Here is a 27,739-nt window from a genome sequence, read left to right as displayed (position 1 = left end):
GTTTGGAGTTCAGGAGATTGGCTTGACCAGGACCACACCCCTAAATGCATTGAAGCAACTGTCAATCCTCCACCTATTGGAACACATATCTTTATAAAAATTACTTCTTTGTACTTAAGAAAGCATTTATATGAAATGCAAATATTTACTGAATTTATTGAAAGTAAACAGCACATTTTCATGCATCCATCTTCCATGCGCTTATCTGATACAGTGTTTAAATAATTTATACAAAGTGCTTATCATCATACATTACATACATTTTTAAAGTAAGTCCCTACCTGGTTGACTAATACATGCTAACAAGTATTCGACAGTTTAAAACCATGTTTCAGCATTACTGGTTACTGGAATATTTTTTATTTTTTTTTTTGTTCTTCGTCAAAATAGCAGAAAAAAGAAACTACGATAAATATTTTTAGTAACATGTCGTCAGGAGTCTCATAAGTCGTCGCTGGTGATGACCAGGCCGTTGGTGGTGGGGTTTTCATAGGTAACACAATCTTCATCATCCTGTGTGAATAAAGGAAAAACAAACGGGGTGATTTGATGTATCGCTGCCTGGATTCAGCGGTGGTGGCCTAACGTGATTTACAGGTATGTATATTCCAGGTCACTCACATCATTGGCTGGTTTGTAGTCTTTTTCTGTGCTGATGTAGGACAACACATGGATGAGAGTGTAGATCCTGCAGGAAAGATAAGGTACAGGCAACAAATATGAAATAAATAATATAGCTGTTTAGCCTTCAGCTTGACCTTGTGTATTTTGTCTCCAAAATGGTGGGTGGACATTTTGGGAGCAGAGATGTCATTTGCCCTTTTGAGCCCAGGTCCGGAGGTGGTACTGAATTAGCACTTCTGGCATTATACTTGCATTACTTTAAAAAAAAAAAAAAAAAAAAAAAAAAGCACTTTTCCAACAGAGTATTAGATCGATGGTATTCATAGCCTTGGTTTTTTATTGAGCTAGTATCGGGAAAAATTCATTGTGGAGTCTTAAAGCACTTATGTAAGTCGCTCTGGCTAAGGGCGTCTGCCAAATGATGTAAATGTAAATGTAAATGTACCTGTGATAGAGCATGGCCAGGAACTGCACCAGCAGCAGGACGGCAAAACTGAGCAGGAACATGAGGCTGAGTGGCTCCACCTTCATGTTCTCACCAGACATGGTGCCGTTTGGGTAGTACTTGGGGATATGGATGCTGATGGTGTCGCCAATGGTTTGGAGGAAGAAGGTGGCGACGACCCAAAGGACATTCAGGATGAAGTAAAGGAACACGGCCTGCAAGTACAGTACCATTCAGGGTGAACAACGTGCACCTTCTCCTTCAGATCTATTCAGGCATTGTGCAAAGCTCCCTGCGTGGACTGACCACAGCGCCCCCTACCTTGTTTCGTAGGGATTTCAGTTCCCGGGTCACTTCTTCTGTATGTGCTTTGGTGTCAGCTATAGGTTTCAGGTATCGGTCTATAAGTTTGTCCCAAAAGTCAGTTTCATCCTGCCAAAACACAGAAGGAGATAAACTGTTAGCTCGGCCGTCGGAGGAGATCTGGGGAGCCATGAGGGATTCAGGGCCTCACCTCATTGAGCTTGTCCACCTGGGGGGCAATCAGGGTCTTCTCGATGGCCCGTTTGACCCTTCTCTCCAGCCTCTCGGCCCGGTTGGTTTTCAGGATCCTCCTGGCCGCCTCGTTGAGGGCATACTGCAGCTCCTCCAGCTGGCTGTCACACAGCACGTCCTCGGGACCGACCTTGTCTCTCAGTTCCCCATTTACCACGTCTGTCAGCATCAGCACAAGCTCCTCACACACGTCATCCTGGTCCTTGTTCCGCAGGGTGTAGCGGATCTGCTCCTGTAGGTTTCTCTTCATGTTGGCATATGTCAGCTTCTTCAGGAATTCCGTCTTGACAGGATTGACCCATTCTTGAGGAAGAGGAAACGGTCAATGAACACAGGCATTTTTGTTAAGAAATAGTTGTAGAATCTACATTGGAAATTTAGCGTTTGTTACACTCACCACTCTCAGGAACAACCTTCAGTTCCTCTTCATCATCATCATCATTATCAAAAGATGTTTCATACTCAGTTCTGTCCATTTTTTCATTGATGCTGTCATCACTCTCACTGTTGTAAATAAGGTAGACATTACTAAGTGATTGCAGAATATTACATTTAAAGGGTGATTTATTTTAATGCCAATACAGTTCCACAGGGAATAATGTTTAGTAAGATGTCTTGTGAAGGTCATACTGACTGCTTTGGGCAATTTTAATATCTATACTGTAATATGTTTCCACTATCCCTTCATACTATATAACATTAATTTTGACATATTGGTATTGTTAGTTCAAATATCACACACACTGATATTTAGATTTTCAGCTTTTTTTTTGCTTTGATGTCTGAATCCCCACCTTATCTCTGAGGCATCATCTTCGTCCTGTTGTTTCTTCTGCAGGACTGTAGCCTTCCGTCTGAGGCTGTGTTCAGCCGGTGTGATTTGCTGGTGACTTTCCATAGCTTGTAGCAGCAGTCCATGCACTTTCTCCTTGTGTTCCTGGGCATTCGTGGACTGCCCTTGTGCGTTAGGGCCGACGGCATTCTGGATTTGCTGCAGGATCAGGTTCTCTGTCTCCTGCGTGACCTGGATCTTGAGGTCCCAGCAGCAGAGCTTGCAGTTGCGGTCGCACAGGACGCCCACAGCTTTTCCCTCTTCCTTCTCCCGGGTCGACTCACGTGTCCCCCAGGACACGATGTGCATGTTGACCAGGGAGTAGATGGTGAGAAGGAGGTACCCACTAGGGATGCAGATGAAGTACATTAAGCCGTAGATGATCATGCTGAACTCTTGAGGGTGCAGTATGGCAGTCACCAGGTACAGGATGCTCATGGACACCAAGAAGATTCCAGTGGGTGTGATGAAGGTCTCCTGTATGATCATGTCACCTAATGCAGAGAGGATGATGATGGTCAGACATCACTCCTATCTCAGAAAAGCACAACACAACCAGAAACAAACATGACTTGAATTTAACTCTATTTATATAGTGTCTAAATTTTATTATTGTGTTCTTAGCTGTAGATAGAACTTCCATCCATTTTCTGTAACCACTTGACCTATTCAGGATCACGTGGGGTTCAGAGCCTATCTCAAAGGCTACAGGCACAAGGCAGGGAACAACCCAGAATGGGGCACCAACCCATCACAGGACACAAGGCAGGGAACAACCCAGAATGGGGCACCAACCCATCACAGGACACAAGGCAGGGAACAACCCAGAATGGGGCACCAACCCATCACAGGACACAAGGCAGGGAACAACCCAGAATGGGGCACCAGCCCATCACAGGACACAAGGCAGGGAACAACCCAGAATGGGGCACCAACCCATCACAGGACACTCTCACACACTATTCACACCAATGGACAATTTGGAAACTCCAATCAGCCTCAGAATGTTTTTGGACTGTGGGGGGGAAACCCCACGACAACACAGGGAGAACATGCAAACTCCACACACATGAACCCAGGCAAGGACTCAAACCCAGATCCCCAAGGGGTTAGGCAACAGTACTAACCACTGCGCCACCATGCCACCCTGGGGAGAACTTGTGGGCCATAATTAGATCTATCATTAAACTGCTTTATAGTTTTTTATACTGCTATAAATTTGTTTATTACCCAGCTCTTCATGGTGAGCCATCTGTACACACATATTCGTGCAAATATCTCCCTTTTGATGGGGAAATATGATACTATCTTGTAAATACTCAAGATTTACAATCGCATTCTTGTACTGACAATATTTTTTATGAACGTCTTGCTTGACATAAATGACTCATGTGTGAACCTGGGTCATATTAGCACTCAGAGTCCATACCTATGATGGAGAAGAAAGAGGCAGTCATCAGGAAGGCATAGAGCACACTCAGGATGGCTGCAATGGAGATCTGGAGGTTTGGGTTGCATACAAAGCAGATGAGCATGTAGATGACGGGAGGGATGACAGCCACAATGATGGCCAGGCTGCCATCCATCCTAAAGACAAACTGAAAGGCCCCTGAAATGGGAAAGGCCAAGCGTCATGGGGTCTCACAGCAAGCATTGTCGGACACATCGAGCGTAGACAATTGTATGACATCTTAATCTGGTTACTGTACCAGTCAAAAGTCTGGACACACCTATATGTAATGTATTAGTCTATATTTTAGCTGCTTTTTACCTTATATTAGAAGGCCTCACGGCAATGAAATAATATATATCAAATATTGCAATGACCAAGAGAAGTGTTTAATACCTCAAAATTTTCTCAAATTTGAGACTCTTCAAAATAGCCCCCTTTTGCTTTGATAACAGCATTGCAGCAACCCAGAATGCTTCTCCTAAGTCCTGAAGGAGTTTTCACAACTTCTGGGCACAAGCTGTCTACCTTGCTTTTACTTTTCAATCCAACTCATTCCAAACCAGCTCTACAGGGTTTAGGTTGAGGGATTGTGAGGACCAAATCATGTGACACAGCACTTTACATAACCTCAAGGTATGCTTAGGGTTGTTATCTTGTTGAAAAATAAATGAATTTCAGTAGGTGTGCTCAGATTTTTGACTGGTACTGTATATATGCTGTAATAGTGAGTTATCCATAGACTCCTGTCAAGGCTTAATGCTGTCCAGGAACATAAGAGATAAAGTAATAAAGCTAAATGATTAATTCAATCATCACACTGTACTATGAGCCTTTTATGTATGTGTTTCCATTATATTTTATTATGTATGGGAGAATGAAGAATGCTTTGATGAAGATGTGAAGCTTTCTTGATTCCTCAAAGGTCTTGGACAAGACTTATAGACATGCTGATCAATACGATCTTCTAGGGATTCATTATAAACATCATGAAAGGCACATACCAGCGATCATCAAGGTGACGGAGGCAGGCCCCAGGATGGAGGATCCCACAGTGAAGATCTGGTAGATGATGTACACCATGGAGATGGATGAGTTCCGTTTGGCTGTCTCCTTGCCACTGTGCAGGAGATCCAGTGTGTTGGCCAGGGTGGAGGGCCCCCAGCGCCTCCTTTGGTTGTAGAACTCCTTAAACTCCTGTGGAGCATTGGTGTAGGCATCTGAGGCGGCGTTGTACTCCACCCTCCAGCCCTGCTGGAGCAGCAGTGTGCACAGCCAGCGGTCCTCACCTGGACAGGTGGGTAGACATTGGTTACCAGGGGCTCACTGGTTTTCATGTTCAAAGCTGATCGAGAATAAAGATACTTTATTCATCCCTGTGGGAAAATGATCTTTTGATGTTCATAATCATAGTCAGCCATTCTTACTCGGTCACCTTCCCCAGTAGAGAAATGGCGATGATCAGGGACAGTACATACTCATTCCTCCATCATTCATCCATCATTTATTGTTGTTAAAATATTTCTCGTTGTTAAAAACAGCCAACAGCAGATGGATGAAATACTGATAGCTAAACTCCATCTACAGATGGTAATGCTTCTCTTTGTGTCAACCAAGGCAGGCGCAGTACATGGTAAATGCCTTGCAAAGCCTCATTTCTCCACCTCTGCCAGTGTACTGATTCTGAAACACTCTCCTGCTGTAGAAATGAACAGCTTGTAAACCTTAACAGCTTCCTAGGCTAAATATAGCCACTGCACAACAAAATTGCATTTATTAGTCAGGAAGGGGAAAGTCATGGAAATAGGCAACAGTGAAGGTGGTCACCTTGATCATATTGGACGTACTCAGCTGCCTTGTTGGACTTTGTGGTGTATCTCTTTAGGATGTTATCGTCCATTAAGGCCGAGCCCCTGAACAGGCTGAAACATCCAGGGCTGCACAGGACTGACCCAAATACATGTTCTGCAGTTTTTTGAAGCCAGTGGCCCACAGCATATTCAAACTTCTGGTACCAGACCATGGGCCCTGCGGTGACAGACAGTGTCAGGCTGCACAGCACGCTGCAATTTCACAGGCCTCTAATGGAGCCTCTAGTTCAGCTGTCAGGTTTTATTTGTCATATATACAAATAAATAACATGTAAATAAACATACACTGAACGCAAGCAGTAAAACCCTTTTCCACATGCTTCCTGGAGTGTGCTCCAGGAAATATGTAATACAAAGAAAAGTAATATAAAGGATACATTTTAATAATTTGATAAAAATTATAAAATGAACAATGTAAATAAAATAGATAAAACAAAGTAATATACTAAAAATAAAAAGTATCAGAACTGTACTTTCTAAATCTACATAGGAGAGGATCAGTTTATGTCAGTCTGATGCTTCTTTGTGTTCCCTGATGTTCTTATGTTGCACTTATGTTCCTTGCTTTGCTAGAATTTATGGTGTAGTTGCTATATAGTTGTGTAGTTTTTGTCTAGCTCCAGGTCCTATAGTGCTTATACTTGAACCTGGACATTCATTCTCCACAGGTATGTCAACCCGGCGTTAGTGCAGCTAGGCTGAGCTTCCAATGAACAGCCAGGTGCAGGTGTGAGTAGGATCAGTGCCCCACAGACGCTGAGCTCTCTCACCCATTCCTGTGGGATGGATCCTTCCACAGGCCGCACCAACATTCTCATACATCCTGAGCCGATCAACCAACAGGATAACAGCGGAGGGGTGGAAGTCGGTGTCCCCATCCAAGGCCAGGATGTACGTGTTGTCATCAGAGATGTACTTTCTCTTACTGTCGTTGTCGTAGGTCGGCAAGAATAAACTTTCACCATCAAGTGAAACGAGAGACGCTCGGCATGGATTATTCTGCCTCTATAAGCCAAAAAAGATGGTGGTTTGCTGAGTTTCCATGTATATTTACTGTCATATTTTAATGAGAAGTCCATGGCTGTATTTTACGAGAAAACCTACCGTTATTTTCTGAGGGTTTTTGGCCATGTAGCCCTTCCATCCCAGTAAATAGTACATGTACATGATCTGAAACATCAAAATTAATGTATGTCTGTGTAAAGAGTACAAAGTTCCATTGACATGCTTCTTTACTGTATACTTGTCTATTTATGTCAAAAAGAGCAGTATTGGGACATTGTAGCAGTTCAGCAGTGATGGGGGTCACTCACCTGCGACCATCTCTTTTTGTTACGAATTAGCAGCTTGTCCTTCAGATGTATGTATAGCATGTTTCCATCGGGCATGACAAACATCAGCCGCCCTCCATAGGGTGTCTCAATTATAGACACGTCATCCGGCTCTTTGTTTGTGAAAACCCTGGGAAACAAACAAAACCGGAAGCTTTAGACTGCAATATAGACAGTGTACATAAATGCTGCTGCTTGTCCACACGGAAGAGGATGGCCTAGGTATATATTATGAGCACAGATTTGTCATATATCTACCTGTACACCTCTATGACCACCTGAACGAGGTCATTCACATAATCATTGACAAATTTCTTTCCAGTGTCTTTATCTTGTCGAAATGCATCATCTACAAATATGTGGCATTCGAAGTCAAACTCGTCTTTGTGCTGCTCCTTCGGGTCGCCCCTGTAGCGGTCCAGCCTAAAGTTTAAAAAGATTGATGGTCAGACATCTGTTTCTGTACTTAGGCTAAAGCACATTTGGGTTGTAGTTGTGGCTCACAGTTTACCTAAACATGGACGTGAGGATTTTCAGCATCTCGTCGTATGTTTCATGCCACATGGTGGCACAAAGGTAGATGACACAGCTCTCGAGTTCATCACGGCTGCAGTAGAATAAAAACAAGTCAAATAAACCATTTTGTTTTTCAAAGCACTAGATGTCAACTTACATTCCAAAGAGGTTACTAACAAAATTAACAATTAAGTTAAAGGATACAGGAAAACACAAGTTGGACTTGGCCTCTATTCTCCCTTTTATAGTTATATTTGAGGTTATGTCTGTAGAATGTCAAACAATTTTTTCATGGCTTATCAAAATAATTTAGTTTCACTTGCAAATCTGTGAATTAATGCAGAACATCAGTGTGTGCTGTAGATCTATGACTCTGAAGAAAGCTACGTGACTGAGTAACATCTGACAACATGCTGTTCTGGATATGGCTTTTACTGGCCTCTCTTGGTTCCTCGCCCTGACGACCTTCATCCTGGTGTTGAGCAGCATCGACTGGTCTATAAAGGCAGATTCATAAAGTCGCCGCACAAACAGCTGGGAGGTCCTCTCTATCCTCTGCACCTTGGTCTTCCATACGTAGTGCGTGGCAGTGAGGAGGCCCAACCACATGCAGATGCCCTCGGTGACCAGCATGGCGAACGGCCATGAGCGGTAGTGGCTGTTCAGGGTGGTTCTACAGATACTATTGGAGATCTCGGCCAGCACAATACCTGTGGCATTCCTCATTTGGGTTCTGCTCAGAGTCAAGCAGAATGTGGTGAAGTTGCCCATAGCCATTGCATCCAAGTTTTGAGCCTCTGCGATGAAGAGGGCTAAGCCGACAATGAGGACTGTGGGTCCCGTGAAGCATGCGGGAAGAGCGAAGCTCATGCGGACGGCATGGATCTTACAGGCCACCACCCCAAACCAGTGACATGCTGCTGACATGAATGCCTGTAGGCAAAAAATCCCAATTCCCAGGTTGAGCGTCTCTTGGGTGATGTTAGAGAAGTATGACCAGTCAATATGGGGCTTCTGAAAAAATTGAAAATAAATGGAGTAGACAATGCCGATCACCAACACCCTCAAGATGCTGGTGATCACAAAGACAAAGTCACGGAAGCCCTCCAACTCAGTGAGCATCTCCTGGATGTTACTGCTGGCCTGGAAGGGGTTCTCCCACCAGTTGAGGGAGACTAATAGCGAGGCAACAATCGCAATGGCGACATATGCATAGTTATCTGTCGGCTCAATGAAGGAGGTCACACGCACGTGGAAATCGGTCACCAGAAGTCCGTAGCCGGTCAGCACGAGGATGAGAGAGCAGATGGGGAAGAGGATCTTCCAGCTTTCTTTTTGCAAGCGGAAAATGATCTGCAAAGCACTAGAAAAGATGCACACACCCCCGGTGATGAAAAGGTTGGTGAGCGCATCAAACTGTGGCATCACGATAATCACGAGGACCGATGTTCCCAGGGAAACCAGACACTCAACCAGGCAGATCTGTGAAACAGATTGAACGTGCTGTCACCACTTAGGTTTGTCTGTCATTCGTCTGTGTAATTATACAAACACAGGTCTAAAGACCGACATTTACAAAGGATTACACATAGAGCAGTGAGGATCAGATATACAACAGTATTAAGTTGTTTACAATGTCTCAACCATTCAGAACCTCAGGCATTGCTTTGTAATAACATCAGCAATAAGTAAAGGACACTCTGCATTCTGGATCTCTCCCTCAGGTTTTACAGTTTGGTTAATAACGGCCAAAGATTTCACCTGTTAGGAATTAGGAACCAGGAATTAACTCACGATTCCCATGGTCTTCTTGTTTGGGTTTACAAAGCTCTTGAATGTGCACTTCCACAACGACTTGAGAAACATCAGCACATTTGGCACTACCAAGGAGAACACCAGCATGAGCAGGTAGAACTGCTGGTCATTGTTCTTTACCAAGGATTTAGGACTTGCCAGCATGCAAAGGACCAGCAGGGAACCCTGGAGTTGGGGAACAAGTACAGATGAAGAACCCCAGGTGATATGACCAGTTTATATGTCAATTTGTAATATACTGCTTTGTATAGAATTTAGCTGAGTCACTCACATATTGCATCTTAGAGTATACACTTAGATATTTTGCAGTTATTGCTGAGACTCACGCTACATGACTGAAAATATTTCTCATAGCTACTGAGAGTTACTTTGATGTTTAATGAAAAGGTTTTGCTTTTGCCAGTCAAGAAGTGGTTTTGTTTGATAATGAGGGGGACTACTTTAAAGCCCTTTGTTTCCCAGTCATCCAGTTCTGCAGGTTTTCATTGTGTCATGAATACCCAGACTATACCCCCCCTCCCCCCCCCCCAGCTCAACCATATCCAAGTAGAAGGAAAACATGCATCATAACTCGAAAGAACGTGGATGATTTCTATCTCGTGCGAGCGGGGAATTAGACAACGTCCCTGTCCCGCTCTGAACTTTGGACACTATAATAATGTGTAACCTTCTGGCACAAAAACAGACGCCAGTTTCCTTCTAGCAGTCCCTGTACTGTCTGACGCCTTGTCCTTACAGAATGACCCTGGCTGAGTTTGAGTATGATACACGTCAGTCTGTACAGGAAGATTTATATTGCTTGGCTAAACCCAAGTGATCTGGCCAAATTAAGATTAATTTCTCCTCGAGGTTGTCCGCAAATTTCCTCTTTCACTTCCTCGGTAGCCTGATGACACTTAATGTGAGAATCCTGAAAACGCAAAGGTGGGTGCAACCCACGGCAGCTCCACCTTGCTCAAGATGGCGCTGACCAGCACCAGCAAGCCCACGATGATGGCCACCAGGTACTGGATCAGGGAGAAGCATCGCTTCTCCTTCTCCTTCTCTGAGCCGATAGGGTTCAGCTGGAAGGGATCCCATGTGTCCCTGCCGAGGAAAGATTCCTGTAACTCACAGACCAGCAGCAGGCGAGCGTGCCTTCAGATCATAAATGGATACAGTGGTACCTCAGAATTCGAACTTAATCCGTTCAGAACTTCGGATCGAATCCTAAAAAGTTTGAGTTGTGATCGAATTTTCCCCATAAGAATATATAAGAATAAGATATAAGAATATATAAGAATAATGGAAAACTAATTAATTGGTTCCCAGCCCCAAAAAATTACACCTAAATATGTTTTTTTTTAGCATTTAAACACAAAATGAACCGGAGAAAACAAGAAGAGCATATACTGTACTAAACACATCTAAGCACATTTATCAAAACAGTAATTTGTAAAATAAGAAAATAAATGTGTAAGTGAAAAAAAAAAAACCAATGTGTTCTGCCCCAATCGTCCGCTCCTTCCGTGTGTCACGCCCCCTCGTTAACCCCGCGTGGAATCCCCATGTCATCAGCTGTTTCTGGTTGTTGTCATTAGTCCTCTGTATTTAGTCCACGTTTCAGTTTGTTTCCCCAGTCCGGTCATTGTATTGTCCATCTGCGTTTTGCCTGCCTTACCTGTAATTAAACCCCGTATTCCCCGATACCCTGACGTCTGCGCCTTTCGGTCCCCGCTCGGCACGACAATATCATTATAATTAAATGTATTAATGGTTTATTATTAATATCAAAATTATTTATAAGAAATCTTAATTTTTAAATGTATTTTATTATATAATAATAATTAGTTACTGTCTACCATTGTCTGAATGTATTTTTACTGTCTAAATATATGTATTCAGCTAGTGTAAACATGCATGATGCTATCACAGCGAATTAGAGGCTGAGACTGAAGCTTTACCCTTTGTTTCCGCTGAGAGACTTGCCGCGTGACTCATTTCCCTGCGCATACAAGTTATCTTAGGTCGGCGTTCACGGTTTCACTTCTGAGATTCAGATCGAGTCCTAGGTAATTTTTTATCGAACTGGTTAGTTCGACTTTTAAGAAATTCGAGTTCTAATGAGTTCAAGAACTGAGGTACCACTGTATATAGAACATACACAGATTTTTAGAATATCTCCACTTTCCTAGTGTGCATAGAGTTCACAGCAAGGACGAAATCCCACATATGCCTACAGTAAACATAAACCAATGAAACAAGCTGACAATACACAACAAGAAAGTGAAATTTTATCATGTATTAGTAGTTTCATCTAATGTGATGGTAAGATTTACTGGCAAAATCATTCTTAAATCTCTTCCTGTGACTGTGAGATTGCAAAGGTCATAGCTGATGCTGCCTGTCTCCTTCACAATGCTTCATCCATGAGTACCCTGCCATGCAGTGCTCAGAACCTCAGCCGGGGTTCCTGCCTTTGAACTGGGAGTTCCTAGCCAGAAATTTCACCTGGCACACCCCCTGATGTCGGAATTATGCCTCTGACAGTTATCTATCTGTGGACATGTTGCTACGGTGTTTGTATGTGTTGTTATCAGCTGGTTTTGCTGACAATGGCTAACAATGATCCTGTGTAGAACAGGGGCCTGCTAAGCAAGAATTCCTGCTTTTTGAAACAAATCCCTGGTATTGCTATATGGCTTTCCCACTTGTTGTACTGGAATGCAGTTAAATCATGTGTGATGTCATTACCAGCTCCGGCTTCTGACCTCCAAGGTAAATGGAATGCAGCATAAACATCTCCAATGCCTGAACAACCAACCAAGCCAGGCAGGATAAAACCAGGCCAATGACAAAATCCAGCATTTTGGTCCAGTTTGACGTGTGCTCAGTGTGCCTCTCTGCCCCATATTGTCAGTAATGCCTCAGACTCCCTGACACCCCCAAAGAGGAGCAGCCCCTGCCTCACCTGTGCCTCTGCTCTCGTTTCTTGCCCCTGTGCTTCAGTTCCTCCATGTCTGGACCTCACAGCTCTTCCTCCATACGGTGATCCTGCTGTCCGTAGGGCCGATGCAGTCAGATAAGATGATGAAGCGAGTAGCTTTATTTCAGCCTCTTGTCTCTATCAGTGGAACTTGAGTCCAGCCCCTTTTTACTGGCCCTGGCTGTACAAGGATCACCTGTGAAACGTTATTCTTTAACAACCGCTTTCGGCTCCCTGCTCATTTGAACTCTGGAGCCCAGCTCTATATTCAGCATTTCAAAGCTGGCGTGGAGCTGCTATTTACATGCTTATTCTGGCAGAGTTATGAACAAAGTAACTTCCTGGTTTAGAACAGGACCCCCTACTCACCTTGAATCAACATAGCATTATTATTAGATGGATTTTGAACCTACTCCAGTGAATTTATAACACAGAACTTCAATTAGTTTGTAGCTTAGGAAAAAGCACTGTTTCAATATGTACAGGATAAAAAAACAGTGGAAAACAGCCTAGTGTCCAAGGTGGTGAAATCATCTTAGGTAATTCTTTGGAAAGTTAGGGTGCCATTTTTCATTGTTCTTCCTGCAATTTTTTTGTTTGTTTACTGTGTGGACACTTTTATGTTTTGTCACTGTGCCAAGGAAAGCAAAGGAGATAATGGGGAAAGTGGTGGTGTTTAGTTAGCTGGTATATTACCGTGGTTTGGCTCGTTCTGGGAAATCACATTCTCTCAGTTTTATGACCTTATTTGTAGGCATTTATAAAATATGCAGTTATGCTGACAGGACAGATTATTGCAACAATATGAACAATAAAGCAACGAACTTTGAACGCAATCCTTTGATTGATGCCTGTTCCCTAGGACTCAGGCATAACTGGTAAACTAACTGTAACAGAAGAAGCAAAATGGATCACTCTTCAGAGATGAAATAAATCCTAAAACAAGCCTTTTTAAAATAAAAAGCAAGGGTGGGGATGCTTTTGTAGTTATCATCTACTACAGGGCCCAAGTACCATCCCTCCCCCCATCCCTGTCACATCTGGTGCCCCCCTAATTAATGAGTAATTTATTCATTCAAACTATTAAATGGGGTCAGGAATGTATGTGTTTCGAAATGGTGACAAAGGGAGCTAAAGCAGAGACTGCATGTCTATTTTAATATCTGCTAAAAACTGATATCATGATTCATGATTCTTATAAAAGAGGGACATTATGGTGAATTCAAGTATGTTACATATGGTCTTCAGAACCCTGTCTTTGAAATGGTTGTTACTCGTATGGTAAGTGAGGTGATGCTGATTCTAGGATGGGAAAAGGAAACTGTGTGTGTGTCCCCAACATGAAAGATTTTACCGGGAAAGGGTTTTTTTGGGGAGTGGGCAGGGTTCTTTGGGGATTGGGCAGGGCTCAGAGCTGTATGTGCCATAATATGACCCCCCTACACATGATTTACTAGTCAGATGGCCAAGGTGCGCTGAAGACCCGTGTGACACAATGCAGTTTTAATCAGTGCGATGGCTCATACTGCCATGTCACATAGACCTCGCTGAGGGGTGGGGGCACACCTCCCCTGCACAGCGGCGGGGGGGGATGTTATCTGGCACAATCAAGCCAGCAAGTTCCCGGCACACACCCTGATAAAGCAAACCCCTTGCTTACATCAAGCATATTATTATGGACACAATGGCAGGGAGTGGTTTTCACTGTCAGTAAGGCAGAGTCACATTTACCGTGTCTAATGATGCAGCCTTACAACAACAATTGGAATGTCAGGTAACTCCTTAGTGACTACAGCCCCGCATGGAGTTTTTGGATTCTCCTCGTGTTCACACGCCTTTCCTCCCAGTCTCCGATGACATGTAGTTGGATGAACTGCTGTCTATTAATTACCCATGTGTGTGTGAGTGTGTGGATTAGATTTATATTACATTGTGGGGACCAAAGCATCCAGCTAAACACTGATTCAGGCAAAGTGTCAGTCCTGGTTTTGTTAGATCTAAATGCAGCATTTGACACAATTGATCACAAAATACTTCTGGATAACCTGGAGACTTGGGTGGGTCTCACTGGAAATGTCTTCAGCTGGTGTAGGACGGGCTTAGAGGGCAGAGGTTATTATGTTGAAACTGGCAGTCATACATGGAAGTGGACACCTATTAACCATGGAGTTCCAGAAAGATGTACCCTAGGGTATGATACATTCTGCAAAATAATAATATGGGTTACCATAGATATGCCGATGACACACAGATATACGTGGCTCTGTCACCCAGTGATTTTGGCACCATTAATTCCCTGTGTCAGTGCCTTGAGCAAGTTCATTCCTGGATGCAGCACAATTTCCTCCAACTAAACAAAGAGAAAACTGAGGTGATTGTTTTATCAGAGGCCTAATGTCCAAGCATGACCATGAAAAAGTTTTCATGCCTTTATCTCCAGTTGCTTGGATTATTGTAACTCTGTCCTGTATGACCTTCCAAATAATCCACAAGACAGCTCCAGCTCCTCCAAAATGTTGCCGCTGGATTGTTACTTAGGACAAAGCAGAGTGAACACAGTACTCCAATCCTTCACTCCTTACACTGCATTTCAGTCGCCTTTAGAATCCACTTCAAGGTGCTGTCGCTTGTTTCTAAGTCACTCTGTGATCTCAGCCCAGTTTACATCACAGACCATCTAACTAGATATAAACCTAACAGGACGCTAGTATCATTAGGAGCTGGTCAGCTAATAGTGCCAAGAATGAAAAGTCAGCAAGGCTAAATGACTTTCTGCTACTGAGCGATTCCCTAAGGACTCACTAAGGAGGTTAGAAACACACCAAAACCAAAAGACTCAAAGCATTTTTGTTCCATAGTGCCTTTGATTAACACTGTAAGGATGTTTTTTATTATCCTACTTTTATTTTAGTGACATCAATTTGTATTTTAGGTGTTCAGGAGGGAGAAAAATTCCTCAGCTCACAGGTGTGGTGGTTCATCGAGTTCATCGGGCTCCTCCAATTCACTGTCACTGAGCAGATCTATCAGCAGGTTGACCCAGTGAGGTGTGTGGCCCAGGGCTCAGGCTGAGGTAGGAGGCTGGTTGCAGAGGAAGCGTGCAAGTGGAAATGCAGAGCCACTATGAGTCCAGTCATTCTGTCATGACTTGAAAAATGAGTAACTCGTTGAATATGCAGAACATATAGCGGAATTAAACAAGATCGCAAGGAATTAAAACGGGAGGAGTGGAGCAAGGAAGGGCACAGGCAACACAAGGGTTCAAAGTCACTGACCAGGTTGGGACTGACGAGAGAAACATGGACTTAGACACAAAGACAAACAACAGACATCAGGCATCAGGGCCACATGAGGGAGGATAGAGGAGGGTCAGACATGCAGGATGTGACAAAAGACAGTCATGCGTAAAGCAAGCACATTTTATTGTTTGTGTTGTTCATTTATTGTTACAATTTTATTGACATAGTTTAACTTATTTTTTACCTTTTCAATGTAAATAAATAAATAGGTTTCATCACCATTCCCATTTACATCAGTCAAATTTACCAGGTTCATGAGGGAAGCTGAGAAAATTGTAAAATGTTCAGAAACTTATAAAACAGCCTGACTAGTTGTAAGGAAATATAGAAACATGGGATCCACAACCCAAGAAAAGCAGCTATTTAAAAACATTTTAAAACAACAATCTTAATTATCATTCGAAGCAGGCTTTCCAGTGATGGGTTGGACTTCACCAGAACCTTGTCCAGAGTGACGAGGGGCTACAGGAAGTTCTGCAAAGGAGAATGGGAAATTTACTGTACAGCATGTTTCATGGAACAGCAAACATCCATGTGAAGTCAAAATTAATGTATCCAAGTTACAGCTCATTGACCGTGAGAGCCTTCCAAGGATATGCAGTTGGGAGATGGGTGGCTTGTTTGGTTTATTTCTTTCATACTTTTTCTTTAAATACAGTGGCCAGGCTAAGAATGTGCTCCTGCAGCTACTGCCTATATACAGAATCACTCAGAGAGGGTTGGGAGGTTCAGTCACTGAACAGCTAAGACAACAAATCTGGGTGAATTTGGACGAAATGTGATTGTTGATGCCAGATGTGGAGTTCTGTGAAGGTGGTTCTGTGAACATGTCAGAAACAGCCACCCTCCTGGGATTTTCACACACTACAGTGCTTAGAGTTTACAGAGGAAGGTGTGATAGACTAAAAAGATGCAGTCAGGGGCATATTGGTGTCTGAAACCATCTTGTTACTGAGAGAGGTCAGAGGAGAATGACCAGACTCATTACAGCCAACAGGAACAGTGTAAGAATAACAGCTCATTATGACAGTGCCGTGCAGAAAGGCATCTTTGATGCACAACTTGACAACCCTTTGAAGTGGCTTCTGAAGGAGGTATTGAGATGGGTTACCTAATCATGGGCCCAGATGAAGCACAGACCCTGACCAGTGAAAATGTGCTGGAGTCCTGTACCTTCTCAAAGCTGGCATCCTGCATGCTCTTCTTGAAGGCTCTCCTCTCTTTGGATGCTGTTTCATTGTAAGCCACGTAATGGATCAGTGTGCCAACTCTGAGGGAGAAACTCACCGTCACGAGAGCAGAGAGTGCAAATACAGCAACACTATTATTTATTAACACTTTGCATGACATCCCTGACCACACTTACATTTGTATAGAAATATAGTTCTTTATAATTCCATACTGCTATGCTATACTGCAGCAAGTTACACTACACTACACTATACTATTCTATACTGTATAATACTAAAATATACTACACTACACTGAACTAGTTCTGGTTGAATTACCTGTGCCAGAGCATCGCCAAGAACTGTATCACAATCAATGAGGCGAAGCTGAGGAGAAACATAAATCCAATTGGGTCGATGTAGATATACTGGTCAGGGACAAGGAATCCAGTGGAGTTGATTTTTGGGAGCTTTATGCTGACGACCGAGCCGATTTCCTGCAGGAAGAAGGTGGCAGCCAACCAGAGAGCGTTGCAGATGAAGTAAACAAAGGTCGCCTGTGAAGGAAGGAAGGAAAGAGATCCACTCATCTCCTTAATGGGGAGCCAGTGAGTAACTCGTGTTCCAGAAAGATCAATCACACCAAATAAGGACGCAGGAACCAGTGGGGATAGGGGAACATCCATCCATCCATCCATTTTCCAACCCGCTTATCCTACTGGGTCACGGGGGGTCCGGAGCCTATCCCGGAAGCTAGGGGAACATGTACCCCCCCAATATTTAATTTGGCTTCATTGCCCCCCCCCCCAATAAACAGATCTTTATATATAATTTTTAAGTTGTGTCTCCCCCAATATCAAACTCTCCTATGCCTTTCCTTCTGAGTACGATATTTAAATCCATGAGGTCCTTTCTTAATGTTGTAATTGTCTTTGGTCATTTTGATTAAACAAATTTTTAAAATTTAACCAAGAAAATTTCAGCACAACATAAAGAAGCAGAAGCTTCTGGAGCAAGACCTTATTCCGCAGATCCTTCAGGTCTGTGCTGATTTTCTTCTGCTTCGCTTTATCCTCATCAAGAGGCTTCAGGTATCGCTCCTGGAGGTCTCTCCAAAACTCTGCTTCTTCCTGTATATGACGTAAAAAGGCAAACATACTTAAAGGAGTGTTTATTCCCATTTCTTAAGCAGGTTTACTCTCTGAAGAGCCAATAACGAGGCCAGGGTAGTGCTTCAAAACACCTCGTCAAGTGTGTCCTCTTTCAGGCTAATGTCATATGACTTCTCTTTCAGTTGTGAAATCCAACCTGCAAACAACATTTAAAGTGTTACCTTTACTGACATGCACACTCAGTGGCCACTTCATTAGGTACACCGTATGAGTGTCGCTTACATCAACAGCTCGCTCCTATATGCAGTAAGTTTACAATGCCGAGGGTTTACAGAGGTTGGGCTGATGAACTAAAAAGACTGAGTCAGGGGCATTTCTGAGGGATTAAATATCACGTTCTCAAACGCAATGGCCAGGCATGGAGGAAAACACCAGCATCTGGAAGAATTTAGCCTGTTCTGTGGGGGAAAAGGGGCTCCAACCCGGGTCAAAGCAGGTAAACTGCAGGAAGTGGCCACTGAAAGTATATAGAAAGGCACCTGCTACTGTGGCTTCAATGCTGTATTTTTGTGGACTTTTTATGTGTCTGGGAGCAAAGATGACAGATTGATAAACCATTACTCCATATGGTGTGTCCTGTGGTATATAGACAGCGTGTGATAAAATAGGCTGTATAGTGTTACTTACACATTTCCAAGGACTCTTTCTCCCTAGAAGGGATAAATGAAGGAAAAAGAGGGTGAGTGAGTCACCTTCCAGCTTCTCCAGGACCTCTCAGCATCTCCTGTACTATGTCCCAACCCCAAACGCTTTGCCAGCACAACTGATGTATACAAAGACGGCAGTCAGGCATCAATCTGAATGTGTCTTAAATATGAATTCAAGGACCACCCCCAAAATGACAAGAGACATGAAGAACCAGGAGTGCTCTGACCATCTATACCTGTTGTCAAAAGACCGCTGATCCTTATCATCCAACTGGGTCATCATCGGGGTCGGAACATCTCCAGGAGTTACAACCACCTTCACATCCTCGTCCACCTGGAAGCGGATATTCCAGCAGCAGCACCTGCAGCTCCTCTTGTACTTCACCACTGGGGTGCTGGCGGACATAGGCTTGGTGGCACTGGCTGTCTCCCGTGTGCCCCAGGATACATTGTTCAAGTTGACCATGGAGTAGATGGCGAGCAGGACATAGCCACTTGGGATGCAGATGAAGTAGAGGAGCCCGTAAATGATCAAGGGGAACTCCTGGGGGTGCAGCACTGCGGTGGTGAAGTAAACGACCGTGATCCCAATGAGGAAGAGGCCACTGGGGGTCATGAAGGTCGAGTTTATGACCAGATTCCCTAGATGGGTCCAAAAAGATGTCAGCAGGTGGCCAAAATCTCCTCATGCTACTGTTATGAAAGTAGAGGCTATATCCAGGAATCCCCCCTGCAATCAATAAAGTTTGTCGAATCTAATCTATATTAAGGAAGAAATCAATCACCGCTCTTTCTGGATATTGTAAATTACAGATAAAATGAATCACACCTCTGATTGGCAACAAGTAAATCTACTTGAAATATCAACCTATTCATTACCTATGATGGACAAAATGGCCGCAGTCATGAGGAACGCGTATACGATGCTCATAAGGGCTGCGATGGTGATCTGGGTGTCAGCTTTCAGCTTGTAGCACAGGATCAGGTAAATGGCCGCTGGCAAAATCGCCAGCAAGAGGCCAACGTTCGCATTAATTTTGAAGACAAATGTGAAACAACCTGCAAAAGTCAGATATGTGAATGAAAGCATAACAATGGACATGCAAACCTGTTACCAACTACCATGCAGTAAAGCAACTTTGATTTCTTCCCTTGAAGTGTGGAAAACTCTCACCTGCCATCATCAGGCAGACGGTAGCTGGGCCAAGAATAGAAGCTGCCGTGTTGATGATCTGATAGAGGATGTACGGTTTGGATATCGATTTGTTTTTCTGCACTGTTACAGACGCTGTGTTCAAGAGGTCTAGCGTATTAGCCAGGGTGGAGGGCGCCCAGCGCCGCCTTTGGTTGTAGAACTCCTTAAACTCCTGTGGAGCATTGGTGTAGGCATCTGAGGCGGCGTTGTACTCCACCCTCCAGCCCTGCTGGAGCAGCAGTGTGCACAGCCAGCGGTCCTCACCTGTACAGGTGGGTAGATACAGGTTACCAGGGGCTCGCTGGTTTTCATGTTCAAAGCTGATCGAGAATAAAGATACTTTATTCATCCCTGTGGGAAAATGATCTTTTCCCCTGTCCCAGCTTGCTCTCCATGAGACACACAGAAATAAATACAGGTGAAACCTTGGGAGGGCGGTAGCCACAGAATGCTAACCTGCATATAATGCTCATTCACACAGAGTGCTAACCTGCATAGAATGTTAACCCGCAGAGAATACTAACCTCCATAGGATGCTAATCACAAAATGCTAACAATCACAAAATGCTAACCCATACAGAGTGCTAACCCAAAAAGTGCTAACCCACACATGGTGCTAACCCTCGCAAAATGCTAACCTGCGTAGGATGCTAATCCACACAGAGTGCTAACCCAAACATAGTGCTAACCCTCACAAAATGCTAACCTGCATAGGATGCTAATCCACACAGAGTGCTAACCCAAACATAGTGCTAACCCACACATAGTGCTAACCCTCACAAAATGCTAACCTGCATAGGATGCTAATCCACACAGAGTGCTAACCCAAACATAGTGCTAACCCTCACAAAATGCTAACCTGCATATGATGCTAATCCACACAGAGTGCTAACCCAAACATAGTGCTAACCCACACATAGTGCTAACCCTCACAAAATGCTAACCTGCATAGGATGCTAATCCACACAGAGTGCTAACCTGAACAGAATGCTAACCCAGCCGTGGTGCCCCATCAAGCAGATGAATGTGAGGTGGGGGGGGGACTTTGTCTGAGGATGCATGCTCCCGTGAGTATTTTTATATTTACAATTAGAGCAACCTAGCAGCATGCCATGGACCGTACCCTGGTCATATTGCACGTAGTGGATGGCCTCTGTGGGCTTGGTGGTGTACATCTTCATGACGTTGTCGTCCATGAGCGCCTCGGCACGGAACAGGCTGAAGCAGCCGGGACTGCACAGCACGCAGCCAAACACGTGCTCTGCTGACTTCTGCAGCCAGTGGCCCACCGCGTATTCGAACTTCTGGTACCAGACCATGGGGCCTGTGTGATGCAGACATAGCCCGTCACCATGCTTGGTATGATGAACACTTACGCCTGAAGCTCCCTCCCTGGCACAGGTATGTGTTAACCTGCTCGGGAGTCTTCAGCCATCAATAAACCTCACTGACATCACAGCCCTGCAAGCCCACCGCATGCATGGTTTCTTCAGCAGAAAGATGCATTTTTAGTTGCCTGATAGTTCAGGATTGTTTTCTAATAATGGGGAACACCCTCAGCACCAGCTCAGTGGACATCACAGTGCATATAAAGACATACTGCCCATTGGGAAGCAATAATATTCAGTTGGGACAGGGCATGCAGATAGACTTAGGTTCAGGGCCAGGACTTGAATTCTAGTGTACCCTACCTACACCTGTTGGATGGATCCTTCCACAGACAGCACCAACTTCAGGATACAATCTCATCCGGTCGACCAACAGCATGACTGCTGATGGCTGGAAGTCAGTATCGCCATCTAGTGCCAAAATGCATGTGTTCTGCTTTTCTTTCTGGGAATATGACAGAGGTACATAATATTATTCCATTTGTAATTGAATTGAATTACAGCCTTCTGGCTGCCTGGCGATTGGAGGGAGCGGTGGCACCGGCTTGTCATCTCCCCCCTGCTCCCCATCTGTGTTTCAGATTTAACTGTATTTAACTCTCCCTGCCGGCCCCTGGAGGATGGGCTCCCCCTTTGAGTCTGGTCCCTCCCAAGGTTTCTTCCTTCTAGGGAGTTTTTCCTTGCCACTGTCGCCTATGGCTTACTCACTGGGGGCTTTGGGTGGGGATGCTGTAAAGCGCTTTGAGACGATGTAATGTTGTGATAATGCGCTATACAAAAATAAATTTGTTGTTGTTGTTGTTGTTGTTGAAATGACTGCAGACGTTCTTTCATGTTTCTTACCGCCCAGTTCTTCTCCAGGGTGCTCTTGTTTTCTCCATTCTGATGCCTTTGGCAATACTTCCTGTTGAGTTTCCAGCCAAGCAAATAGTACAGATACATGACCTGGAAAAAAGGCCCACCTTCAGCAATGCCCTGAGACGGACTGTGACTGTGGCTTTAGTGGACAGACCTCATTACCTGTTATAAGCAGAGCTCCCACAGGCCAAAGAGCACTTGTTAGCTTAACGTCACTCAAGGTTTTGTCTAATTTATATTTAGTTTGATGTTTTGAGATGGAACATTATATTTTTTATATTAGTTTACTTATTTCCTAGGTTTTGAATTATGTTACACACCATATTTTAGCACCAGTGGGGTGGCTGTTATACAAGTACTGATTGGGTGCTGCCTAACAGCCTATTTGTTAATTGCGTCGGTTTGTCTAAATAAACAGCTGTTCACACTGGTGGAAGGCCTAGTGCCAAAACGTCTGTGTTACACCCATGGTGGGTCACTAATATTGAAGAACATAAGCCACCCAGGTTCACACCATATTACTCTTTATGCTTGTCTCATCTTGGAAACACCTCTGAATGAACTTGACAGAAGACTTACAGAAAGCAGAAGCACTGCATCCCGTTGGTCCCACAGAACTATCTGTCATCACAAAGAATGTCCCATCAAGGATGCTGCGGGCCATCCACGACAAGGCTGCACTTCTTCTGTAGGCTTACCTGAGACCACCGTTTCCGGTGACGGATGAGCTGCTTGTCCTTCAGGTGAGCAGTCAGGATGTTGCCATGTGGAAGTGTGTAGCGGAGACGGCCTCCGTAGGGCGTCAGTATGACCTTCTGTTCTGGAAGCTGAGCCATTTCCTTGAAGATGGATTGATTGTCATCACTGAATATCCTGGTGCATATAAATATATGAGAAGTGAACATCCTGTGACTTCTTTAACACAGGCAGGGCTAAACTGGCAAGTGTCATCTACAGCTCCTGATGATTCGGGTATCTGATGGTGCGTCTGCCGCCTTCAGGGCGAAAAGCGAGCGCTTACACGTAGACCTCGTTGATGACCTCCGCCAGGGTCTCCACGTATTCGTTCACATGGCGCTCCCCACTGCCTTCCATGGTGTAAAAGGAGTCATCGAAGAAAATGTGGAAGTCGAAACTGACGTCGTTAAAATGGTTTCTCCTTGGCCGAAATTTATCCATCCTTCAAAAGAACATGGCACGTTCATTCTACCAACTGCATCTTAAAAGAATATTTAAGATTATCAATAACAGCATGAAAGCTTTGGTTTCCTATGATAAAAATCTAATTTATTTATATAAATATACAATGCCCACAGAAAGCCTTGGACGCTTGCTTAATTCTGTAAATCTGTAAAATTGTTGCAGATTTTTTGGTTTCATAACAAAATTCCACCAACAAGCAATGTTTATCTGCACAAATCTTCCGCACAGACATTTTCTTTTTATCAAGTGTTATAATTTTTTTTGGTGACTTATTAAGTTCTGTTCTTGCAATTTTGCTGTTAATTGTGGTCAATGGCTCCCAAAGGGATATTAAACAGAAATGCTTGGTGTTTTGTGTTATTGCAAAGGTGTCACTAATTAAAAAGCATCCATTGAGATGGCTTGTCAATGAACTTTTAAATCCAGAACAGCTTGTTTAGAACTATAATTTGGGTTTCAATTTGTTACTACTTGAAATTAATATTTTACTTAAAACTACTGGTTGTTTCTAATGTGATATATATTTTTGTAAACAAAGAATGTAATCCAGTATATTTGCAGTATTTTTACTTAATTAAACAAGCATCCCAAGACTTTCTGTGAGCACTCTATTTGTAAAATCAAGCAGGAGAAAGCATGCTCACACCGGTCATTTACACAACAGGTCTACAGGTTTGCTTACCTGAACATGGAGATGATAATCTTCATCATTTCGTCATAGGTCTCATGCCACATCGTTGCACACAAGTTGATCATCACTGTTTCCTTTCTGTCGCTGGAGGAGAATAGATTGATTGGCTGCTGGTCCAATTGACAGTAGAAAAGACTAAAGCTACTTGATGAAAGTTACCTGGAAGCCTTTTTGGAAAGCTGGATCTTAAAACGTGTGTTGAGCAGCATTCCCTGGTCGATGAAGGCTGCCTCGTACCCTTGCCGCACAAACAGGTCCCGGGATCTTTCAATTCGATAGACCTTGATGAAACAAGTGTACATGGTGCACAGTACAAGTCCAATCCACCAGCAGAAGAGGGAGCCCCCTACTATGACCAAACTCATTTGGTTCTGCTTCTGAAAGATATTGCGGGCACAGATTGTCCAATCCGCATCCTCAAGCAGCTGGAAAAATGTGACGTTTTGATCGTTTTCCAGCTGGTAACAGAAGCTGTTACTTGAGTTTGCACCGCAGTGAACTACAAAGATTATTGGGAACGTAATCAGGACAATGGGTGAAATGAACCACATGGGTGCAACAAAGCTGCGCCGAACCTCATGCATTTTACAGGCTGCTACCGCAAGACCGTGGCAGAGGGCTGTGGAAATAACTTGGATGGCAAACAAGCTCAGTATGATGGGCTTGCTTTGCTCCAAGGGAGACAGGACACTTGACCAATCCTGTGCCGACAGCTTCACATAAGCTCCAAGGACAGCAGCTGTGATGGCAATTCGAACAACACTGGAAATGATGCAGATCATATTCCGGGATCTCCTGATGTCCTCTGCGATCCTTTCCAAGAAGCCACCCTTAAACAGCATGCTGTAGTTCTCCCACCAGTTAAAGGAAATGCAGAAAGTTCCAACTATAGCCAGTCCGATCGAGAGTCCCATTTGGTTAGTTTGTAACTGGTATCCAATGATAAACAGCACATAGCCACATATCATAAAGACGACAGCCAGGAGAGATGTTACAGTGAATCTCGTCCTCTCCTTGGTGATGATGTTGCCAACCATTTGAAGCACTGCGGACAAGATGCCCACGGTGTTCAGTATGGCCACATTGGTGAGGACATCAAAGTCAGGCATGGCAATTAAGATGAGTAATGCTGTTCCGAAGGCCACCAAGAACTCTGTGAAGATCACCTGGAAAATGCACCCAATCAAAAAGAGCATCATCTGTGAGTTTCTTCTGCAGGTGTCTCCAAAAACATTTAGGCCTAATTATCCTGAAATCCCAAACCTACCAAAATAATCTGTAAGCATGCAAAAATATCCTAGCCATTTAATTTGAGTTTATACTCACCCACAAAAGGGTTAGCCTCTTGGGTGTCTTTGAGTCTTTAAATGTGATTTTCCACAGTGCTTTAATGAGGGTAAAAACACTTGGAGCAATGAGCGAACAGCCAAGAAAGAGCAGGGCATAGGGCTTGCTGGGGACAGCTCTTGAGTTTCTGTTTGAGGCTGTTATTAGCAGCAGAAGGGATGACTGTAAATACAGGACAAGAAGCATATTAGCAGTCACAGTGAAATATGATTTTTACATTTCCCTTAACCTCCACCATGCAGTGCCTACTAATAAATTGCAGATTTTATTTGTATTTTGACAGGATACAAAATTTACATAACTGGACCAGAAACACTCTGTACTGTCAGAAAAAAATGACTGGTTTGTACCTTTGAGGGTAGGTAGAATTACTTGTCACTGGGACTATACCCTCAAGGGTCTGCCAATTATACCCTGGCTGTAGGTTAAATGTACTTTTTAAGCTACAGAAATAGACTCTGAGGAACATTTTTGTATCGTTGGGAGTACATTAATGTTATTTGTACCTTGGAGTACAATGCTGTACCAAGGCTGTACCCTATTTTCTGACAGTTTGGTTAAAACATCAGTGTCTAGCAGGCAATTTATATAACGAGTTACAAGAACTATACCTATGTTATACCTTGCTTAGAAATCCCAGAGCAAAAATCATGAAGCTGTTGATGGTGCAGATGACGATGCGGATGAAGCTGAGAAGTTTCCTGGGTTTCTGCTCATCCTGAACGGTGGGAACGACCCGACAGCTATCCCAAGCCTGCCTGTCGGTCACACACTCATGCTGACTCATAGATCTCACTTTTGATCATAAATCTCAAATGACATATTTTCACCAAAATATTACCTGTCAGGTGAACTAGTTAGGCAGTGGTGCATAAATGCTCTGAATGTTTGCAATGAACGTGTCTCTTTGTGTAATACATCTTTTATTACACTTTAAAAATAAATCTGTTAGCCAAAAATCATAGGTATTGACCAGAAAATTACAGATATTTTAATGAGACCACAAGAGAAACTGGTGTGCAAAATGCAGTCAAAATGCAGCAGAGGCTAAAGTGAAGAATACATATAAATAAAAATATTTTGATATTTTTATTTTATATAATAGGACAGATTGAAGTAGGCTATGGTGATCATTTAGAAAATGTAATTTATTGTTGTATTTGTGAACTTTTAAGCCTGAAAGATAATGCTTATATTTTTATCTTCTTATTTCTTCATATTTATATTTATGTAAAATCCGTATTTTTAAACAGCATTGTTTTCTTTAGTTGATGATCATTACCTGTGCTCGCGCCTTCTGTCCTTCTCACTCTTGCCGTCCCTCATGGCTTCAGCTTGTCTGAGCTGCTGGAATTTGACTGATGCTTGTTATATACAGGCATGGCCGCACTGTTGGGAAACACCTTCACGAAATTAACACCACAGATGCTTCAAGAAGGGCAGTTTTTCTTTTTTTTTTTAGTGTGACATGTTTCAACGTAATTATTTGTACAATAGAAAAAGAAAGACCCATGTGTGTAGGGAATCGATAGTCCCCATATATTGCGGTGTTGCTGCTTTAAGTTTCCTTGTGAAAGAGAACCCCTCAACGTTACGCTAAAGTTACTGCCGTTAATTTTCGTCAGTATTAGACAATGCATCTGTGAGTCTTAAAACTTTGCATGAATGGTGAAGAAAGGGACACCACCACCCCCCACCCCCCAAAAAAAAAGAAAAAAACATCGAATATGTAACGGTAATTAAAATAATTAAACTAAAACATAATTACAGTTGTCATTCGTGGATTTCTTTGAACTGTTATGGGCATGGGTGGGTAGTTAAATGCAGGAACGTGCGGAGGGGGTATTGGGGGTGCCTGAGTACCCGCCCCCTTTGCCAGAACTATTTGAAAGTGGCCACCTTTAAGTCCTGAGGGCCCCATTTCGATCACCGACGATTACACAAGATTCACCAAGCGAACCCCGTTCAAACACCTGCTCCTCGAAAAGTCTCTGCAATACTGAAATATCTTCTGCTGTTATGTCCTGCTGCATAACTGTCAACAATCCTCATTTCTCCGGACTTCTCCCTATTTTCCACTCCTCCTACCACTGTATTCTCGATTACCCTTTTCTCCCAACAACCTCCCCAGACTTCCCCTATTGACATTTATGATCGTCAGAATCGATCCCCCTCCCGCTTGGCAATATCTCCCAATATGTCGGCAGGTATGTTGCTAGGTATGATGTGTTGTTGTATGTTAACAAGCCTGCACTTGCAGCGGCGCCCCTGGACATTGTGATTAAACACTAAATCCTTCATAAGCAGGACTTTTTGACAGGCGTTTTACACAGGATACCGTCGCTTTGAAGTCGATGGTTCTGGTA

General features: G+C 43.5%; 2 protein-coding genes across 3 annotated transcripts; both read right to left on the bottom strand.

The window, feature by feature from the left end:
* Positions 1 to 163: 163 nt before the first annotated feature.
* chs1 (chitin synthase 1) lies at positions 164 to 12,598 on the bottom strand. Of its 2 annotated transcripts, XM_023829052.2 has the most exons (20): positions 12,390 to 12,597; positions 10,390 to 10,525; positions 9,419 to 9,604; positions 8,876 to 9,106; positions 8,064 to 8,638; positions 7,620 to 7,715; positions 7,367 to 7,531; positions 7,091 to 7,238; positions 6,882 to 6,947; positions 6,548 to 6,782; positions 5,734 to 5,934; positions 4,911 to 5,195; positions 3,886 to 4,065; positions 2,419 to 2,950; positions 2,022 to 2,128; positions 1,584 to 1,927; positions 1,391 to 1,501; positions 1,070 to 1,284; positions 622 to 688; positions 164 to 513 (listed from the first exon to the last, which is right to left on the bottom strand). In XM_023829052.2, the coding sequence occupies exons 1-20, from the start codon at positions 12,434 to 12,436 to the stop codon at positions 442 to 444; spliced, it is 3,999 nt and encodes a 1,332-aa protein (XP_023684820.2). In that variant the 5' UTR covers positions 12,437 to 12,597; the 3' UTR covers positions 164 to 441. The 2 variants fall into 2 exon arrangements, with proteins under 2 accessions (XP_023684820.2, XP_023684819.2); XM_023829051.2 differs by having other exon boundaries at positions 8,064 to 9,106; positions 12,390 to 12,598.
* Positions 12,599 to 15,932: 3,334 nt separating this feature from the next.
* LOC140588424 (chitin synthase chs-2-like) lies at positions 15,933 to 26,699 on the bottom strand. Its single transcript, XM_072710410.1, has 19 exons — positions 26,656 to 26,699; positions 25,996 to 26,131; positions 25,353 to 25,535; positions 24,186 to 25,192; positions 24,018 to 24,110; positions 23,154 to 23,312; positions 22,831 to 23,005; positions 22,118 to 22,219; positions 21,578 to 21,719; positions 21,010 to 21,210; positions 19,866 to 20,150; positions 19,571 to 19,750; positions 18,928 to 19,333; positions 18,672 to 18,694; positions 18,116 to 18,180; positions 17,892 to 18,002; positions 17,212 to 17,429; positions 16,877 to 16,973; positions 15,933 to 16,177 (listed from the first exon to the last, which is right to left on the bottom strand). The coding sequence occupies exons 1-19, from the start codon at positions 26,697 to 26,699 to the stop codon at positions 16,166 to 16,168; spliced, it is 3,639 nt and encodes a 1,212-aa protein (XP_072566511.1). The 3' UTR covers positions 15,933 to 16,165.
* Between the last annotated feature and the right edge of the window lie 1,040 nt (positions 26,700 to 27,739).

This window comes from Paramormyrops kingsleyae, chromosome 3 (genome assembly GCF_048594095.1).
Source record: "Paramormyrops kingsleyae isolate MSU_618 chromosome 3, PKINGS_0.4, whole genome shotgun sequence".
Taxonomy (NCBI): domain Eukaryota; kingdom Metazoa; phylum Chordata; class Actinopteri; order Osteoglossiformes; family Mormyridae; genus Paramormyrops; species Paramormyrops kingsleyae.
Note: the sequence above shows the minus strand (reverse complement) of the source record. Positions and strands in the feature narration are given on the sequence as shown.